The sequence below is a fragment of the Citrus sinensis genome, chromosome 4 (genome assembly GCF_022201045.2).
Source record: "Citrus sinensis cultivar Valencia sweet orange chromosome 4, DVS_A1.0, whole genome shotgun sequence".
Lineage (NCBI taxonomy): Eukaryota > Viridiplantae > Streptophyta > Magnoliopsida > Sapindales > Rutaceae > Citrus > Citrus sinensis.
This window is the reverse complement of record NC_068559.1, coordinates 24,601,834-24,621,937: the sequence shown is the minus strand read 5'-3', so window position 1 is coordinate 24,621,937 and position 20,104 is coordinate 24,601,834. Positions and strand designations below refer to the sequence as shown.

Sequence of the window (20,104 nt, the reverse complement as noted above, 5' to 3'; positions counted from 1 at the left end):
CTTCAGGCGTCTTACATTGTAGCCTTCATGCATGTTCTAATTAAATTTCTGCTGTCTAGCATTTTCACTATTAACCATGCATCTGCATTGCATATGACGCCTGCAAGGGTTGTTGTTTAGAGAGGCATAGAGTTATTTAATCCAATTAATTGAATTATGCCCCTCAGTTTTTACAGGAGTCTATAGTTTATCTTAACTCTTGTTTTAATCATTAGAAATTTCGACGAGTTAATCTTAGAACTCAAGGATTGCCAAAAGTGTGATCTTGAATTCACATATGGGAAAAGTGTATGACAATTTAATTCAAATTATTAAAGCCGTTGATGGAACTTCATTATTTTTTTCAAATGAGTGGAACCTCATTTTGAAACATCGCTCGTTGCTTGGCATCAGTAATCACCTATTGAGCCAACCAGTATCATGTAAGCGAATTCAATATTAATTAATTACAAACTTGTTGAATAAATAATATATACTTAAATCTGAATGTGGATGGGCGTAATAGGAGTACTTTGAGCACAAGTTGTAATTAAATTTGGGCCCATATGCAACCAGATGGGTTAATGACTTAATGGCTTAGAATTAAATTAGGAACAAATTCGGGTGCAGAGCCTATAATAAATGAGCAGGGTTTGGGCGGCAATGTCGGTTGTTGAATCTCTGTGATCAAGTAATTAAAGAACGAAGATGGAACCGCCAACTGATGAATGCGATGGTAAGTGATGTTAATGCCAATTTTTCTTTTTTCTTTTTTAAAATTCCTGTCTTAAATCAATTTCCGTATTGTTACTTTGCCGGGCAACAATTATGTTCTAGCAATGCTATATCTGAGTCTGCATGTACTCAAGATGTTCAGCACGCTGGGGAGAGACTAGTGTTGGTAGCTCCACGCCTATGAATTTTTGTACAATTTGGTGGCTCAGTTGTTGCTGGTATTAGATAGAAGTGCTCGTCATGTAATTGAGCCACCTCTTTTTTCTGTTTAAATGAAAGAAACTTCTGTTTTGATTTTGCTATTGACTTTCTTCATGTGTATATATGTTCTGTTAAATACTTTTGTTGCTAATGACCATATTCTTAATTTATTTATTTTTTCATGGTGCTCTGTTGCCACATCAGGCTTAAAAATTCTTTCTGTTCATTTCTCAACTTTTGTGACTTTTTTTTTATTTTTTATTTTGCATCCTTTTGTTGCTGTGCTCACCTCAGGTGGAGTCTTAGTAGTGTAGCATTTTCCTGCCAACTTCAGGATAAAAATATTAAATGTTACTGCTTCACGTCAGCTCAATTGCATTACACGTGTTCGTTTGGAGAGTTAGAATTTAGGACGAGTGGAGTTGAATTTTGGGGATCATTGCTTGTCCATTGGCTGTTTCTGATTTGGATTCCACATGTTAATAATCCGTTCACAATGCATGGATATGGATCTATATGTTGTTCACAAAAATAACCTCAACGAGTACATGCTTGTTCTGTCTTTCTCTTGTTTAGGCATGGAGTTGGTTGGTTAGAAGCCTTGAAGGTTGTTTTCATCCGTATGGTTTCTGCTATGTTTACTGGTCTTCCATCCTGATTCATATCCAACACTAGTATAGTGACCATTTGTCCATTTTTTTTTTTCAAATTTGGCCACCTAAAGCTGGCTACTCGGGTCAAGCACCTCAACCGGTAAAACCCGAACGGATTCAAAGCTTCAACCCGTTCGGGTTGAAGCTTTTTTTTTTAAGATTTAACTTTTAAATTAAAAATATATATACATAATACATTAATTAAACAAAAAAAATCCCTAAAAATCCCTAAACAAAGTAAAAAATCTCTCAACTCTCACTTCGTCTCCCTCCCGGCCTCCCCCTCCTTGCTCCCTCTTCTCATTCTCATCTCAGTAGCTGACGACATCAGCATTCAGCACTTCAGCAGCACTGCAGCAGCCACCAGCCAGCCAGCCAGCCACAGCAGCCCCGTTCAGCAGTCAGCACTTCAGCTCCAACAGACAACAGCCACAGCAGCCCACGACGACAACACTCACAGCAGCAGCCAGCAGCCCCGTCTAGCTCCAACAGACACCAGCCGTTCATCGCAGCCCACTCGCCGTCAGCCAGCACGCCTCGCTTGCAACTGCGCTGTGCATTCACCTCGCGAGCCACTCAGCCCAGCATAGTCTCGATCTGCCGACGCTGTAGCTGCTCCGACCTCCGAGATCAAGGTTTGTCTTGCCTTGCCGACGGCGACGCTGTAACTTGCTGACTTGCACGCAGCCGAGTCTCAAACTGTCTGGTCACAACAACAAGTCAACAACACACTTTATCCAGATCCCAATCTATGTATAATTTAATCTATTAACAGCAAACACCATCATCATTCATCAATGTCTGCACTTTCATTCTCACCACATCTTCACATCAACATAAACAGAAACCCCAAACTCATTCCAAAACGAAGGGCTAAACCCAACAATATCGTTGCTATTAATTAAATTGTAAATTAACCCGAACTAACCCGAATTATTCTAACCCGAACTAATCCGAATTAACCCGAACCAAAATTATAACCCGAATTATCAACCCAAACCGATCCGAATTGTCAACCCAAACCGAACCGAACCGAAGTAAATTCGGTTCGGTTTGGTTCGGGTTGATGTTTTCAACCCGATTGGGTTCAATTCTCCAACCCGAACGGGTTAAAACCCGAACCGAAACCCGAACAACCCGAACCGAAACCCGATTTGCCCACCCCTAATTTGCACGATTCTGCTTTCTTCTAGCTCTACCATATGCCAATGACAGCCAAAGCACAATGCATGTGAAGAATGCCTATTTTTAAACTGCGTTATGTACTCTGCAGGTCAGGCTTAAACATATCAATCTTTTGAGAAGCCTTGATTTTCAGTTACTGATCTTTGTTTTAGTATGTTAAAGAGGATGATAATGCAACAAATTTTAATGGCACATAAGATTTTCCTCATTTCTGGCAGCATGGCCTTATGATCGTGCCAATTCATCATCCAAGTATTGCAGGTTGTAGGCTGCTTTCTTGTTCCTAGTATTTGGCCGGGATGGACTGAGCACACACTAAGATTAATGCCCTTTTTGAAAGAACAAACCTCTAGATATTATGTTAAAGCTAGCTAAATTCATAAATTCTTTTCATTATTAATGGAAAATGACCCTTAGATGGAGCCGAAATTAACAGAAAATGCCAGATATGTACAGTAAATGTTTATGTATGCAGAGGACAAAAGAGCGGATGATAATGATGTGGATTCAAGGATACATGAACTTCAAGCGAAAATAGAGTATGTCCAATTGTCCATCTCTGGAAGGCCCTAAAGGCTCATTTAAGATAAGTGGGCCACTAAAATACAAGTGGATTATTATTATTTTTTTTTCATTTTTCAATCTTATCATCTGATTTAAACGTTTCTTTCATCCCAAATTGACAACGCCTACAAAGTTAGGTCACCCAGCTCATTGGTTGGAGGAGACTGGTGTGGCATTAAAGTTAAAAAGGGTCCCTTTCTTTGGTACAATTTCTGTACACATTTTTGGCCAAAGCTAACAACTGAAGTCGGTGACCATCTTGAGGAAAATAACAGTGACGAAATTCCCATCAAAAAGATTCAATTTTTATCTTATCCATCAAAAAGAAAAGTTGTGTTTATCTGCTACAATTTTTAATTCCAGGTGTAAATCTTGTGACCAACAATGTGATGTGTTCTCCATTTCTTTTATGTCCAGTTGTGCAAGGATGGCAGATTTTTTCATGATAATGATCATCATTCATCAATATAAAGACCCCATTTGCTATTTGCCAATGAAAGAAATTTATTCTCCCCTAGATTGATACCAATTTTGGAATTCCATGAAGAACATGGAGGCCCATAATTGAGAGTGACCCGGCACAAATATTATGTTACTATCAATTTTTTTTTTTTTTTGGAATTATATGGGATTGATGTTCAAATTACAACTCATATTTAATGAGATTAATCTACTGATATTTATAATTAGATAATTATTGAGACTAATTTACAAATCTTATATAGTACAATCCAAATTTTAATCCTCTCTAATATTCAAGAAACGTCCACTCCATTGACATTTCGAAAGAGAGATGATTGTCTTCACTCAAATTGAGAAAGGAAATTAACCCTCACAATACGTCGTGAAGGCTCGTATTGTGAGGTCACGAGTTCTAACCACTAAGCTTTATTATCAATTCTTTTTACATGATCATTTCAGATTTTTTTTTTTTTTAAAAAAGCAATTTAAAGTGAGAGAGAGGGAGTTTTTTTTTTTGGGGGGGTTTAATAATCAAACTTATATGAGCATTATTATTATTGTCCCACTGAGATGAAATTTCATCCGTTTAGGTCTCATCATGGAGATTCAAAAGTGGAAACGATCCAAAAAAAAACCTGGTAATGAGACTGATGGGATCTTGGAACTAACAAAGTATGTCGATTACAGTGAAACGCATTATTAATTTTTTGAGTTGATTCTCTTCTTCTCTCCGTTGGTGGGGTTGTAATTAGTTGATGATAAAATATCATGCCCATGCTACCATTTTCTTTTTTTTTTTCTTAAATTAAATAATGCCCACCAAAACACTTTGAGAAAAAAAAAAGTTGATTTCCCATTTTCTTTTTTCTTTTTTTAACTAAGATTCATCAAACCCAGTAATGTTTCGTGCTGATGGGAGACAAATAACTCCTCCTTACTCGCACAAATTCCATTAATATATTCGACCCATTTTATTTTACTTGTTCCATAATTTTCATATTGCTCCTGTTCAGTAAAAATAAATAAATAAAAAATTAAAGGGTTGTTCCATCACAACTTCACAAAAGGAATCTGTAAAATAGAATATTTGTTATTATTGACGGGAATTAGTCTTCGCTAACTAAAGCCATCAAAGATTCCATGTGAGTTTCCAAAGTTTCACTAATTGCGGTGGTTGAAACTGAAGAATTTCTCTCAAGTGAATGATTGATTGATTATACTAACAAATATATAAACATTTTCAGCGGTAATTAAATATCACAATTATTAATTAACACGTTAACTTTGCTTGCAGCCTTAAAATTTTGTATCCGCGTTGGTTGGTTGAATTTGAATCAAGGAAAAGGAAAAGAAGAATTGAATTTTGTTAAAGTTTTTTTTTAAAAGAGAAGAAGTTGTTGTTGATGGCAAGGCACGTAGTAGTAGTAGATCCCCACACGCCAGTGACGAGTCTTTTAATCTTAAATTTTACAAGAAAACAAGCATCTCGCCTTTTAGTTTCAGTGAGTGAGAACAAGTCATTGATTATTATTATTGATAATTTGATATGTTAATGTTGTCTTCAGCCGTAAATTCCCTTCCATGTTGAGTGGCTATTAGTTTTTCATTTATTGTGCGACTCTTAGGCCTGGGCTGGCCGAGATTGTTTCTAGTAACCGTCGGATGAAAAATATATTATTATTATTAATTTTTATTAGTATTTTAATTTTAATTTATATGATATATTTAATTAAAACAAAATTGAATGAGATGTTTCGTATCGTGCATATAAAATACCGATTTTTATATATATCAAATTTTACAATTTGGCTGAATAAATATTACCTCTTAGCATCTATATTTTTCAACCAAATTTAAAAGACATCGGTGTCAGCAATATCCATCATCTTCATCCATGCTTTCAAAACTTCTAATACATAATAATAATAATACTCCGGAGCTTTATAATTTATTCTTTAGTTCTCTATTTTCAAATCACTAACTTAATATTCGGAGGTCTCATAATTGTCATCGACTATTTAACTGTTTGCTTTCTCTTTCTACGTCACTTGTGCCTTATTTCAAAGGATTATAGAACAAAACACTAATAACATCTACATGACAATTAATCTTAATTCTCTTTGTTAATTCATCACAACTTAATTAGAAGATGGGATGAGATCAAATGAAGAAATTTCTCACTTTAGAATGCTTCAAAACATGTAAATATCATGTAGAGTGGTTGTGTATTATAAGAAGAATACATTTCGGAGGCCATAACTTGAGTTATAGGTGTTCGTTTTCAGCATATAATATACTATTTCGAAGTTTGCGACGAGACAAATCAAATCCAGAACTGTATGCACTGTTTTTTTTTTTTCTTTCTGAAGTGGAGCTGAAAATTCTGCTCTTTTTCTAGTCATTTTTCAATTCTAAGATTTTTTTTCGTGTTTTTCGTATTTTTCATGATTCTTCTATGATTTTTAGAGTGAGCTTATTAGAGTGTGTTTTTCTTGTCTTTTAACTTATCCCTTATTAATAATTAAAGGAATTACTCCTTGAGAAATATTATATATGTATATATAAATCAAGTCCGAAAAGTCTAAACATTATAAATACGTATTTGAATGTGCACTAGGCGCTACCTATACGCTACCATAATTGTATTTTATAAGATAAGGATGTCCGAATCTGATCAAGTCCACATCCACAAAGGGGTCTGTTGAGGAATAAATAAAGTTTGATGATTAAATTGTAAAAAAAAAAAGAAGGCTTCCCCACATGGAACTTCATCCTCCCATTAAGATGTAAAAAGAGAAGTAGTAAAGCTAAGAAGTAGCTCTCCATAAACTAGTTGAATATTTGAAGTGGGATTGGAGAATGATCGTATGATTGTGATCAAAAGAAATCCAGAAATGCACTATGAACTACGAAGCAAGACATTGTCTTAAAGACATGGATGGTGCTTTAATGGCTCCTCCTCTTGCTTCTTCTCTCCAAAAGAGTAAAGACTCCATCAAAAATTGTCAGTCCCCTTTGATAATTGCTAGCTAGATACCCGAAACTGGGGTACCCCAATTCTTTGATATGTCGTGATGTGGGGGCTTTGATTTATTTGTTCAGAGTTTTGCAAAATTACAAACTCTATAAAAAAATATACATACATATATACATACTTGACTTGAGCATTAGCAAATTCACTCTCTGCTTTTGGTACTACTGCTTGATATCGATTGAGAGAGAGATTCCAAACTCTCATGATATTTTCATTATTAATGCTATTATTATTAGTACTACTACTATTTTGTGGTGGAGGTTGGAGAAAATGAAGAAAATGATGGCTGGCTGACATGATCTCTCTTCAAAACAAACACTATATCCATCCAGAGACTCGTATGAAAGGCCACATACATCAAGTTTTGTCTTTCTACGAAATAAGCTTTTGCTTCACACATTTTAACTACTGAAAAAAAATATTAAAAAATCAAAATAGTACTGCTAAATATTAAATAACTATATCTGGGTAAACTTAAATTGATGGGCCAATGTTTGTATAGACCTGCCCAAAGATGAATTGGACCTAATTTCATTGACTGACACGAATTTACTACACAATCAATTTATTTCCTAGCATAGAAAAAAAAAATTGTAGTTTTCTTCTAACGAAAAAATTTGCTACATACATATTTATTTATTTTTTAAATAATTATTTTATATTTGATTAAATTTTTAAAAAATAACAAAGCTATACGTTTTATAGCATTCAAACAACTCTATTTATTTCATTAGATTATTTAACTAAAAGAAATTTAAAAAAAAGTGTGATTCACATATAAACATCTAAATCTATTCGTCGTTCAGTCACATTCATAGATATTCAGTGTTTAGAGGGGAAAAAAAAATACCATTCAAAACTTTTATATTGTTGTATCTCACCAATTTTTTGTTACACGTATCATAAGATATGTAAATACAAAAAATAATAAAAAATCGTAGCCCAATTTTGTCCAATTTTGATTTCTTTTCACTTTAAGCAAGTATAATTTTCACCTTTTGTTTTCGTACATTATTATAGTGTAATTTTTTGTTTCCTTCGTAATTTTGAGGTCTAAATTCAAGAAATTCATCAGTACAAGAACCAAAAAAAAAAAAAAAAGTCATAAATTAATTTAAAAAAAATTCTTTTTAACAGGTATCTTTCTTGATGCATAATGTTGAAGTCTATAAAGGTAACATAGAAGATAGAAGCCCACAAATACTAATACATAAAGATAAAATCAAATGAAAATGAACTCCTTCAATCACATTGAAGATTTGAACCACGACCTTAACGTGAAGAGAAGGAGACAGCACCATAATAAGTCTTTTGATGTATTTCTAAATTGTAATTTGCATTTTGTTTGGTGGAAATGGAATAAATCTTAATGTACTAAAGTGGGGGAAAAAAAAAAAAGAAAAAAGAAAAAGAAGATAACACCATGTCATTTAAATCAAGCTGAATGGAGGATGTACATTGCCGATCATAGTTGTCAAAATGACCTTTAGGACTTCAAGATCTGTGGGCTACGATTTCAATTGTTTATTCATTCACCATGGAGTACAATTTACACGACACATATTCATTAAAATGTGGGATCTTCCATTCACCATGCAAGAGTTGTTCTCAATAATTTAAGTGTAATTTAGTTGTTAAACGTTTTTGAGAATAATTTTCAAGCTAACGAAAAAATTTTAAAATACATTAGAAGTATTATATTAGTTATACAATAAATAAATAATATTATAATACATGTATATCTATTTTAAAAAACTACCATATAAATTATGAATATATTAAATTTAATTATCATATATATATATGTATTAATTGATTATATTACTTTTAATATATTCTAAAATTCTACTAAGTAAAATCTCACATAAGGAGCTAGCTACGGTACAGATTCTGTAACATACAGACCAGGTTAACCAGCTCCCAGTGGTGCCATTTGCTTGCTTTGTTTTCACATGGTGGGACACGTGGAGTGCATGGAGTGGGGGATGTATGTTACAGAATCTGTAAGATAGACTTCTCCCTCACATAATATTATAACTTCACAGTCTTAGTAGAAGAATATTTGAGATTAAATATGAAAGAACTGATGGAAGACACGCACCCAAATACGTACAGAAGAAACATATAAAAAGTGTAATAAAGTAGCTGATTTTGGGGTGACATTCCAAAAAGAAAATTAGGAAAAAAAAATTGAAAGAAAGCTAATAAAGGAACAAAGAAAAAGCAGTAGATTTTATTTTTCTATAAAGAAAACATAATTTTTCATATTACTTGCTGCAATTAAATTAAAAAATAACTAAACAACAAGACCCACTAAAATATAAAAAGATTCTTCAAAAGACAAAAGTACCCATGAATACACTTGTCATGAAAAGAATTGGACAGGTGTTTGGTTACTTTAAACCCTTTCTTAACTCTTGTCTTCTTTCCAAAAATATGAAACACAAATAATAATTACTTATCCAAACAAATTTATCTTTTTCTGGTAAAATGCTAATTGCGTTTTACTTGTAGGAAAAAAAAAGGGGGGAGGGGAAAAAAAGAAAAAGATGTTTTAGGAGAGATTATAGGAAAGAGAGATTTTCTCATAATCTTGAAAAGAGAAAACAATTAACACAAAACAACACAGTGAGTTTATTATTATTATTATTTATTTATCCATTTGCTATTGTAATGTTATGTGTTTTGTCACGATCGTTGGATGCAGACGGAAGCCCAGAAGGTTAAAATTCTTCCTTTCTCAAACTTCATCTCAAGAAGTTGAGAAAGAAATTTTTATTATATTATAAACGCAAACACTAAATGGATTAATTTATTTATTTTTAATATATATGCATATATATATATATATATATATATAATCTTTCATATTTATTTATTATATATTTTGGTACATGTAAATGTTGTTATATAATAGTTTCGTGTTGATACCCATCTTTCATCTTCGTCAGTTTCTTGCTTCTCTTTGCCACCTATCATCTTCTTTCCTTTTTTTTTTTTCTTTGTAAGCATTTTCTCTTTTCTTGTTTTATTTATTTTTTATTTTGCTATGTGTTTCAGTTACTGAGATTCTTAATTGCATGTGTTTTATTTGATCTTGATGTATGTTTTGCTTTCTTTGCGCAATGTGGATGTGAGTTGAAGTTGTTTTATGATCTGGGCATGCTTTTGTTTGCTGTAAAATTTATCTATTTCTTAATGCATATTTAACTGATTCCGGCTTTTTCACATTGATCTGTGATTATTTGGTTGTTAATGATCATACCCTTGTAGTTGGATTGCCTTGTCGAAGTCAATTATGACTTCATGCATACCATGATCTGTTTGATGATATGAAAAACTTGTTTTTTAATTTATTTTTTCATTAATTCTGACTGCTGACGATTGCAATTTTGCTTTTAATCATGTTCTTGTAAGGATTAGATGATTTAGTTAGTGTTAATGATCTATAGAGTTGGTGGCTATTTGCTTTCATCCATATTTATAGTATTGATGCTTAACTACTTTTACTTCAATTTTAGTTGATGGAATTGTATCTTTCATATTTCTTCAATCTCAATCTGGTTATTTTTTTTTTTTGTTTGTTATTGTGATAGAGTTGATAGCTTGTTGAAAGCATGGCTTTTTCTGGGGTTCATAGAGATAGAGGGGAGTTGAGGATTCATGAGAGTGTGGAGGAGCTTAGCACCAATTTGGCAGACTATATTGCTGATTTGTCAGAGGCATCAGTGAAAGAGCGTGGTGTCTTTGCCATTGCCTTATCTGGTGGTTCCCTCATTGGCTTAATGGGGTATCATTGCCTCCCTTTTTGTTATTTGATTAATTGGTTTTGTGTTATTGGTGTTCTTGGATAAAGTATCTTGTGTGAAACAGGAAACTCTGTGAAGCTCCTTATAACAAGACTGTTGACTGGGCTAAATGGTATATATTCTGGGCAGACGAACGCGTAGTGGCAAAAAATCATTCTGATAGCAATTATAAGCTTGCAAAGGAAGGCCTTTTGTCCAAGGTTTGTATCTTTCTTCCATGTTGTCTTTCTTTCTTCTTACTTTTTCGTCCCTTCTTACTTCTCACTGTATATAGCCTGTTCTTGGTTCTAAGAAAGGTTAAAAGTCAAGCTTCCTTCTCAAATATTTGGTGCATTTTGTTTCCTCTGTTCTTGATAATGAGAAAACGACGACGATCTTCAGTTGGTTAGTATGTGGTGTGGCTGGGTCAGTACAAATCCGTCTTAGAATTGGTCTTGATCCCTTCAGTTTCTGGATGTTTTTGCTTGAGATTAGTTGCTCAGCCAATAAATCTGGTGCTTGTCACCTTCTGCTGTTGTTGTTGTTGTTTCATCTGCCATTAATTAGCTAAAACCTCTGTTTGGATGATGAAGTATCTTCTCTTGGTAGGTTCTAACTGCTTCAGTTCCATGTATTATGGTGTGGCATGCTGTGGTTTGGAATCAAACTTTAATGAATTGTAGTAATATTTACTTATCAAGTGTATCCATTCAAGTTTCTTGTTTGCGAACACTTATGCAATATTAATCTCTGAGTTTCACAAACTATTCCAGGTTTGTTTTTTAGCCCAATTTCTCTTTTTACTGTTGTTTTCTGATATGGAAATTTGAGTCTTAACGGTTTGCTGCACTTATATTAAAGATGGGGATATTGCCACAGAAATTTTTATTAAGTTCGTGACGAGGAGGAAATGATTGCATTATGTATTGACTTTGAATTGGAATCCCTTTTTCCTAAGGAAGCAGAAAATTTTTTAACCCAAAGAAAATTGTTTGGTAGTTGTTTTGGGTTTCCTTACATTTATAGACGAGTACAACTTGAAGCAATCTCAACCACTTATAAGCCACTGAAGCTATTTCAAACTTAGCCATTAAGTGATGTGATAAACCATTATGTTATCACCCTCATATCATATTCGTTCTGTAGGAACTCCTAAGAAGAATTTGATAAATCTTCCTATTATACAAAAGGAATGTTGCATATGGAGAAAAGAATTTCTCAAATATTGCAATTTGTATGACAAACTATGTAAACTTTTTGTTGGTTCTTTCCTTTTCCATCTTTTTCCATCATGTACATTCACACCGGATTATGCATAAGCAAAGAATTGTGTTTCTGATTCTTAGGAAGTTTTCCAGTTCGCACTGCTCTGGTTGGATTTTAAGTCTTTGCATGAAATATTTTTCCACATTAGCTCAAACTTTTCTCTATGCGATGCAGAAATATTTTTAACATGTATCATTGACCAAAACTAACTCTGAGTTCATAATTGCGGCCATCATTGATATGCTGGTTTCTGAAAGAAAACTTTTTTTAAGTGTTATTAAGTATCAAGTTAGACAAATAGGACATGTGATCTTTCTTTTTTCTTTTAAGTTAATATAGTTAATGTCATGAATAATAATATTTTTACAGTTATATTAAGTGCCGCTATGAATGTGCAAAATCTATGTTGGGAAGCTGTAGCACATTTAGTAGTATTTATTATTGTCAGAAGAAAAAGGAAATCATATTGATTGCGGAGATACTACAACCAGTTTTTGATAGCTTTCTACGCGGGTGGGCGCTTCTTCTTGTCGTTTTTTTCTTTTTTTTTGGCACGTCTAAGTGAAGGTGGTTGGGCATGTCGTTTGATGTATCTTTCTGAATAATGAGAAGGACTAATAGTTGAAACTGCTTCAGTATGTGCTTTCCTGGATTTTTTGATAGCCTTCTAATTTCGGACAAGTGCATGCCTTGTCTTAAATAAGGTTGTCTAAGTTAGATATCAGAATGTGGTAGTATCAATATTGCTTTCTGTTTTGGCAACCCAATCCTGTTTAATTATTTTTCTCTTGATAATAAGAACATTTTGTTATAGCAGGTTCCGATAGTTCCCAGTCACGTACATTCCATTAATGATTCATTGTCAGCAGAGGAGGCTGCTGATGAGTATGAGTTTGACATCCGACAGCTGGTGAAAACCCGGATGGTCTGTGTCTCTGATATTAGTGACTGCCCCAAATTTGACCTCATTCTTCTTGGAATGGGCTCTGATGGCCATGTTGCCTCACTGTTCCCTAACCATTCGGTGCTTGATGTGAAAAATCAGTGGGTAAGCTTTATCACTGATTCGCCTAAACCCCCACCAGAGAGGATCACATTCACTTTGCCTGTCATCAACTCAGCATCCAATGTAGTTGTGGTCGTGACAGGTGAGAGCAAGGCAGAGGCTGTGCACTTGGCGATTGATGACCTTGGACCTAATTGCCCATCACTGCCAGCACGAATGGCCCAGCCAACAAATGGGAAGTTGGTATGGTTTTTGGACAAGCCGGCTGCCTCAAAGCTCCAAAGTGTTCAATTTTGTGAGTAGGGTCAAAGCAATTCTTGCCCAAGTGTATGTTTGTATGTAGTGGAGGGGTTTGAGAACTATTGATCCTTTTAGCTTCTTCCGTTAGGCGCCACTTCTTTTATGTTGCTTTGGGTTGAATTCTCCATTTTGGCCTTTTTTCCCCCTAGATTCTCTTTTTAATCCTCTCTTTTCTAGTGGGGTTGAGAAGTGTTGTGATCTTTTTTGTAAGATGAGGTAAATAATGTTGGAGCCTCAATGAGAAAGCCTTTTTCTTTTTTCGCCCAGTTGTTCATTTGAGGATGACTTGAGGTCGTTTAACAGTCACAAGAAATTTAGATTATCAAAATGCAGAAAAACAAGCCTGCTTGGCAGTATATGCTAGAATCATTTTCGTGAGAGCAATTAGTTTTGTCTTATCACATATATTCCCCGTTAATTCTGTCAATTATGCTAGTCATATTAATAACTCAAAATTCCTGCTATAAATATACGGGTCTAGCTATGGTGTAATTGTGGTATCATACTACAATTATTTTTAACCATTGAATTCATCTATGGTGAGAGCAAATGGTTGGATCTAGGCTGGGTGTAATTGTGGCATGGTGATGGTACCACAGTTGCACCATCGCTAAGTCCTAAATATACATAAGTGGAATTTGCTCCTATAAATATAGATTTCACGTGTATTTCGTGTAGATTTTTTGGATTAATGTGTTATATAACTGAAAAAGAAAAAAAAAAGTATAAAAGTGGTTGTTTATGAAGCCCGATGGAAGTGGAGATGGCAAGATTATCCACCAACCAATCCACCTGCCAAAACCTACTCACTATTAGTACTTTTGTGGGTCGCGGACACGTATATTATTTTAAATTGAAACCCACGACAAATTACAGGTGGGTTTAATAGTAGAAAAAATCCATCAAATATTTGTGTAGGTATCTGCCAACCCACATTCTTTATTTTAATTCTTTATAATTTTAATCATAAAAATTATGTTAAAAAATTTAATCATAGATATATAAAAGTAAAAACTCTTAATCCTTAAACTTAACCTATCTTATTGCAGTACGCGTGAGCATACACGCACATGGCAAGATAGATATAATAAGATTATAATATATAGATATTTTATAATTTTTAAGTTTAATATTATTGATATTTTATTTTAATTAATTGATTTTATTTGTTTTACTGTAATGACTTGAACTAAATGATTGCTTACTAAAGTGGGTTTTGTTTGTTTAATTAATTGTTAACAATAGTTGTACAAAAATTTACTTGTAAATATTCTTGATAATACTTGTATATTGATTAAAAGATGGAGCAAGGTATTAATAGCAATGATGGTGATTTCCTTACAATAGAAATATTTAGTGTTAGATTTATATATTTTATGGTTTGAATTATATAATTTAAAAGTATTTTTTTAATATTTGTGATTTTAAATGACAAAACACGCAAAAAATCTGCTACTGGTGCTGGGTGGATTTGATAAATGTTAAAACCCGTAGTAGAAAAAATAAAAATCCACTACGGGTTACAGGCGGATTTAGTAATTTAAATTTTTTACGGGTGCAAGTTTGTCATTACGGGTGATGTCCATTGCCATCACCAGATAGAAGCATTTAAACCCACTTTTCTATTGCATCAGCAATTATGTGTGCAACAATACCAGAAAAAGTCTGGGACTAATGCCCTTTAATCCCCGCAACTTATAATTACATGAAAATAAAGATAAATGTAAGTAAATAAAGATAAATGTAAGTAATAATAGAGATAAATTTTTATACCAATTATTTTTATACAAAGTAATATGACATAATGTTATTAGTTGAGTAAAAATATAAAATAATGAAGATAAATATGTATCATATACTCAGTTCAATAATTGTCCAATATATATCTACTCTTTGGACATTTTGTTATTTGAGCATTTAGAATAAATTATTTAAAAATTAGTTGAGTTACACCATAAGATATGAGAGCTTTATTTAGTTGATAATTCTTATAGTTTAAATTTCATAAGGTAAAATTGTTTTAATAATTATAATGTTAGGACTAAATTAATTTTTTTACTACAAAGAAGGTATTATTTTAAGGTGTGGTTATACAAATTGTTGTCTAAAATTGATTTTTCTTAATACAAGTGACATAGAGGTAAAGTATGCAATGGAATGATAATTAATGAAATAAGTAAAATTTAATTAAAAAAAGTGATAAAAATAATTTTAAAAAATTAATTCATATATCTATATAATGTTGGGAATATGCAAAATCATCTTAAAAGTTTAAAGAATAAATCATTGTACGAATCAACTTTTTTAAAAAATAATTTTTTTTTAATGTAATGTAGCGTATATATTTTTTAATATACAATTAATTATTTATATGTGGAGGTAAGTACTTTAAGATGAGATATAAAAACATTATAATTTATTATAATGTTGAATTTATTTTTATCTATAATTAATTCAAATTGAGACCAAATTTTTTATGACTATATAGAAATTATTTCTATATAAAATATTATTATCAAAAGGTTTTACTGAATTAAAACTGTTAATGCTGTGTGATGCCAACAATCAATAATGTAAAGCGGGTATTGGCTACATTTTATGCTTCAAATAAATACAAGAAGGACGTGTGAATGTGATCAGCTTGTAAAAGCAAGTGAAAGAAAACAGCACCTAATCCTAACTCCTACCCTAAGAAAACATCAATTAATAATGTGATCAGCTTGTTTTACCCAACCTCAATCATCCCCTATTAAAATAATGGACAATACCAATTATATCATTACATTTATAGGCCATCTGTTTCGAGAAAGTGATTGTATTCAGCTATCTTTATCAGACATGATGCAGATCCCACAAGAATAAGAATAAGATTAACACAACTAAAAGCACTTTTCTACAATCCACCTTGACATGCACAAGATGAAGAAATTCAATAAAAGTTTCAATATAAGATTACTTTTTTTTTTCCCCAGTTTAACCATCCTAATTCATACCATCCTTGTATACAAGAGCTCTTTCTATTTTTGAAGTAAAACTTGTGTCTTTAAAATCCCAGCAGTATGAAACACACAGAGTGAAAGGGTACAAGAATCCATCAACTTAAACCCATACTGACAGAAGACGAGAAGAAAAATAACCATTCACTAAACCAAAGAAGAAAAGAGGAGATAAATAATGCAAAATTTACCTGTTAACTAACAGTTCTAGCTTTGGTCATAGATGTTATCCTTACAACTCAAAATTGGGGTGACAAAATTAATGCTACCTCCATACCCCTTCCAATTGGAGAAGAAATGACTCGAATTACTTTACATGGTAAAAAGAGAATTGCAGTCAGAGGCGTATGATGCATTAAAACCTATGAATCAGTATACCTCCCAGGTCAACTAACAGGCTTGAGTGTGCGGTATTCTTTTTCTGTCATTGATCTTATGCCATAAGGATCAGGTTCCACTTCTTCTTCCATACCTTCTTTAGGAGGGTAGCCAAGGGTACGTGCTTGGGACCACTGATCTCTTACCCCACAGTCAATAGCATACTTGATTGTGCGCACCAAGTATCCTTTATCTGTTATGAGATGTGGCTGGACTGTCAGCATTCTCATGATACCTGAAAAAGTGTCACAACACAATCACAATTTAAGAACTTTATCCCATCAGGCCATCACATATGGATCATTAGACACTTGATGCCCAAGCAATAATCCATTTTGTTGTTAACATGTATGCATTGGTGAAACGTCAAAGACCAAAAAATGCTCAGTTATGACAAATTCAAAACTGGTGAAGAAAAAACTGGAGCAGTTAGCATGTTTCAAGAGTAAGCTAGCAGACCTATGTCTGCATTTCTGTGGAAGTCACAACACTACAAACTAAGGTATCTTATTTTAATCCACTTTTACATCTTTTACTAGCATAGTTCCTAAAAAAAAGTTGCTTGTTTCTTTGTCATTCACCAAGTTTAGTGCCAAATAAGCACTACATTGAAACCCCTGTTTCTTTTCCTTTTTGAAAGAAACTACAATAAACTTAAGTTTCTTTTGGTTAATTAGGGCTACGTGTGATACTTTTGGTTGAATTGATATTATCTCTGGAGATTACATTAAAGGAAAAAAAAGGTATAAATTAGGGTTACACTTTAAGAAAGATAAGGTGAAATTTGCAAAATATCATTGAAGTTTTTTTAGTTGATATAACATTTAAAAAAATTCATAAATATATTCTCAAAAATCCAACAGAAACTTTTTAACTTGACAAGTTTTTCTCAGAGCGCAAAAAAAAAAAACAACTATAGGAAATTGAAAAGGTTGCAACTGCTTTTTCTGATAAGTGATAAGACAGGAAAATAATAGTCTTTCTTTGGGAAATTGAGTGATCTGTGTAACAGAAATGCAGAAGTCAAAAAGAGGTTTCACAAAAACTGGAGAAAAGCAAAGTAGTGTCAGTGACTTGGTGAGACAATAGATCAATGGAATTAAATAAGCATATCAACAAGATTATACCTGCAACAATGCCATCTCCAGATGCTGACATATCAGAAGTGAAAGGGGTAAGTGGAGCATCCTCCGTCCCAAGAACCGCACCATCATCCTCCTTAGTGTAGTAGTGTACCTTAGAAGTCCCATTTGTTACAAACAGAACCTTGAGATTTTCATGCCAAAGTGGAGCAATTACTTCAGGTTCATAGTGGACAAACTTAGATTGTGCGTTGTTTTTAGTGTCAAATTCTTCAGTGGGCTTAATCCCACATAAAAACTCCAGTTCCTGCTTAGTAACCTCAATCACATCTGCAAGAGTCCATGCTTGTTGAATGAACATCTTGGTTTCTTCACCAGACTGCCACAATGGCAATGGAAGGTTAACATCATAGAAAATAATTCCTCCAAATTGCTTTGAGATCTTGATGGCTTGCAATGTAGTGGATTTCATGTTTCGTTCAAGCATAGAATGTGTGCTGAAGTAAAACATCTTAGCCTGCATTAGAAGTCATATAGAAATTCAGTAATTTCCTGATGTAATATAGCCAGTAAAAAGGCTTATTAATCAAGTAGTAAAGCAAACAACATGAAGTTGGACTCAGAAAATATGAGTCTTCTTTTGTATTCAAATTTTTATTAATCTTATATTTTAGTAAAAGAACTAATTATGAATGATTTAAAAAGATTTTTGCATTACATGCAGGAAAAGCAAGACCGGCACAACTTAATACATCCAACCAACCAAAAGAGAAGGAATAACTAATGATTATTATATTGTCCCATGGATACGGATCCGTTACCTCCTTTAGCACATCAATATTGATCTCAGACTTAGTCAGAGCATCCTCTGCACAAGGTTTGACACAAGTCATTCTTAAACGACCTCTCTTACCAATCTTCATCTGTGATACAGCTGTGGGCCTTTTGGCATCAATGCGAACTGACCGAGTCTGGACATTGTTGACATTCATGTAATAAAGCATGGCCTGCCCATACTCATCATCCCCAAGTTTACCCATGAAGGCAACCTTACCGCCCAATCTTGCTAGAGCTATCGCAGCACTACCTGTGCATCCCCCGGGAGATCTAATAAATTTTTCTGGGGCCCATAATGCATCCTTCATTCTTTCATGTATTTCATGATCTATAAGTCTATTGGCTGGCCTTCCTGATGGCACAAAAGCATGTTGTGCAGATCCAAAGCAACAAACAAGAGGAGGCCAACCATATGTAAAACTAATATCTTCCCCATCGTCTTTTTCCAATTCTATCTCTCCCTTACTCTCATCATCAACAATGTTAATGAATGTATACTCCTCAACATCACTAATTTCAGATTCATTACCTTGATCCTCTGTTTCATCACCAATCTTTTTTGTGGTCTTCCTCCTCCTCCTCACTTTCTTCTCAGTTTTTTCTTCCTCCATGCCAGTCGAAGCTGATGCAGCTGTGAATGATTAAGCAATGGTTTTAGGACTAAGATACACAAAATCAGACAAAATACTCAACAAAAAATATGGGGTGTACCTTTCCTTCGAGTCATTCGTGGGGTTTTCTTAGTATCTTTACTTGATGAAGCCACAATACTTTCCTCATCTGAAGCATCCCTACTTAACTCCAAATCAGAATTCTCATCCAATGCATCAGTTTCTGATTTCTTCCTCGTTTGTTTGAAGGTAGCACGTTTTGTAGTCAGAGGTGTCCTCTTTTTAACAACTGCCTCACTGCCACTGAGCTCATCTTGAGCTGACGCTTGTACAATTTTCTTTCTAGAGGTAGCCACAAGATGCCATTTAGCACTATGTAATCTGAAATTCTGAGCATGCATTAAGTTTACCGATGAACAATACTGCCAATTTGAATGGCACCTACATTATAGAACAAACAAAGTTACTATTGCATATATTCAACACAATGAATACTTATTTGATAAATGAGCCGAGGCAAGTTCTTCTCCTCGTGGAAATTTCCAGTAACATGTCCAGAAAATAGAATTTACAGAGTGAGAGTTCCAGAAATCGTCTCAGCAAATTAACTTGAACTCTTGCTCAAATGAAATACAAACAAAGGGAAAAAAACATGGGCTTTTAGTTCATTTATACGAGCAGTTAAATCATGAAGATTAAAGAAAATATCTTGTAGGGATTAGAGTTCAAAGGACAAAATTCTAAATTACAAAGGGAAATGAGTTAAAGGAAATGAAGAAGTAGAGAGAAAAAGCATATATAGAGAAAGGGATAAAAAGGAACCTGGGCAGAGAAAGAAAATGAGCGAAAGAGAGAGAAGCCATAGCGATTAGCCCAGCCCTTGAAGAGCTCCGACTCAGTGCTCTGCAATTACCAAGACTCGGTTGCTGGGTTTTAGACTGCCAATGCCAGAGGATGAGGGGGTTTAGGGAGCAAAGCAACCATTAACTGTAAAATGATCAACGTAAAAGATAAAACGAAGTTCGAA

General features: G+C 33.6%; 2 protein-coding genes across 4 annotated transcripts; one reads left to right on the top strand and one right to left on the bottom strand.

The window, feature by feature from the left end:
• Positions 1-9,382: 9,382 nt before the first annotated feature.
• On the top strand, positions 9,383-13,433 carry LOC102616907 (probable 6-phosphogluconolactonase 1). 3 transcript variants are annotated; one of them, XM_006484167.4, is made up of 4 exons: positions 9,383-9,535; positions 10,410-10,603; positions 10,687-10,822; positions 12,685-13,433. In XM_006484167.4, exons 2-4 carry the CDS (start codon positions 10,431-10,433, stop codon positions 13,174-13,176), a joined length of 801 nt encoding a protein of 266 aa, XP_006484230.1. In that variant the 5' UTR covers positions 9,383-9,535; positions 10,410-10,430; the 3' UTR covers positions 13,177-13,433. The 3 variants fall into 3 exon arrangements, with proteins under 3 accessions (XP_006484230.1, XP_006484229.1, XP_006484231.1); XM_006484166.4 differs by lacking the exon at positions 9,383-9,535 and adding an exon at positions 9,653-9,817; XM_006484168.4 differs by lacking the exon at positions 9,383-9,535 and adding an exon at positions 9,886-9,973.
• A 2,894-nt stretch (positions 13,434-16,327) lies between these two features.
• On the bottom strand, positions 16,328-20,095 carry LOC102617588 (fructokinase-like 2, chloroplastic). The gene is made up of 5 exons (XM_006484169.4): positions 19,900-20,095; positions 19,178-19,518; positions 18,451-19,097; positions 17,675-18,146; positions 16,328-16,782 (listed from the first exon to the last, which is right to left on the bottom strand). The coding sequence occupies exons 1-5, from the start codon at positions 19,938-19,940 to the stop codon at positions 16,556-16,558; spliced, it is 1,728 nt and encodes a 575-aa protein (XP_006484232.1). The 5' UTR covers positions 19,941-20,095; the 3' UTR covers positions 16,328-16,555.
• Between the last annotated feature and the right edge of the window lie 9 nt (positions 20,096-20,104).

Bases quoted from the DNA above. Each gene is read 5' to 3' on its own strand.
- LOC102616907 (XM_006484167.4), top strand. From the start codon at position 10,431: ATGGCTTTTTCTGGGGTTCATAGAGATAGAGGGGAGTTGAGGATTCAT. The intron at 10,604-10,686 runs GTATCATTGCCT...TGTGTGAAACAG, and splicing joins TCCCTCATTGGCTTAATGGG to GAAACTCTGTGAAGCTCCTT. The intron at 10,823-12,684 runs GTTTGTATCTTT...TTGTTATAGCAG, and splicing joins AGGAAGGCCTTTTGTCCAAG to GTTCCGATAGTTCCCAGTCA.
- LOC102617588 (XM_006484169.4), bottom strand. From the start codon at position 19,940: ATGGCTTCTCTCTCTTTCGCTCATTTTCTTTCTCTGCCCAG. The intron at 19,519-19,899 runs GTTCCTTTTTAT...TCTATAATGTAG, and splicing joins CATTTTCTTTCTCTGCCCAG to GTGCCATTCAAATTGGCAGT. The intron at 16,783-17,674 runs GTATAATCTTGT...ACACTTTTTCAG, and splicing joins TGGAGATGGCATTGTTGCAG to GTATCATGAGAATGCTGACA.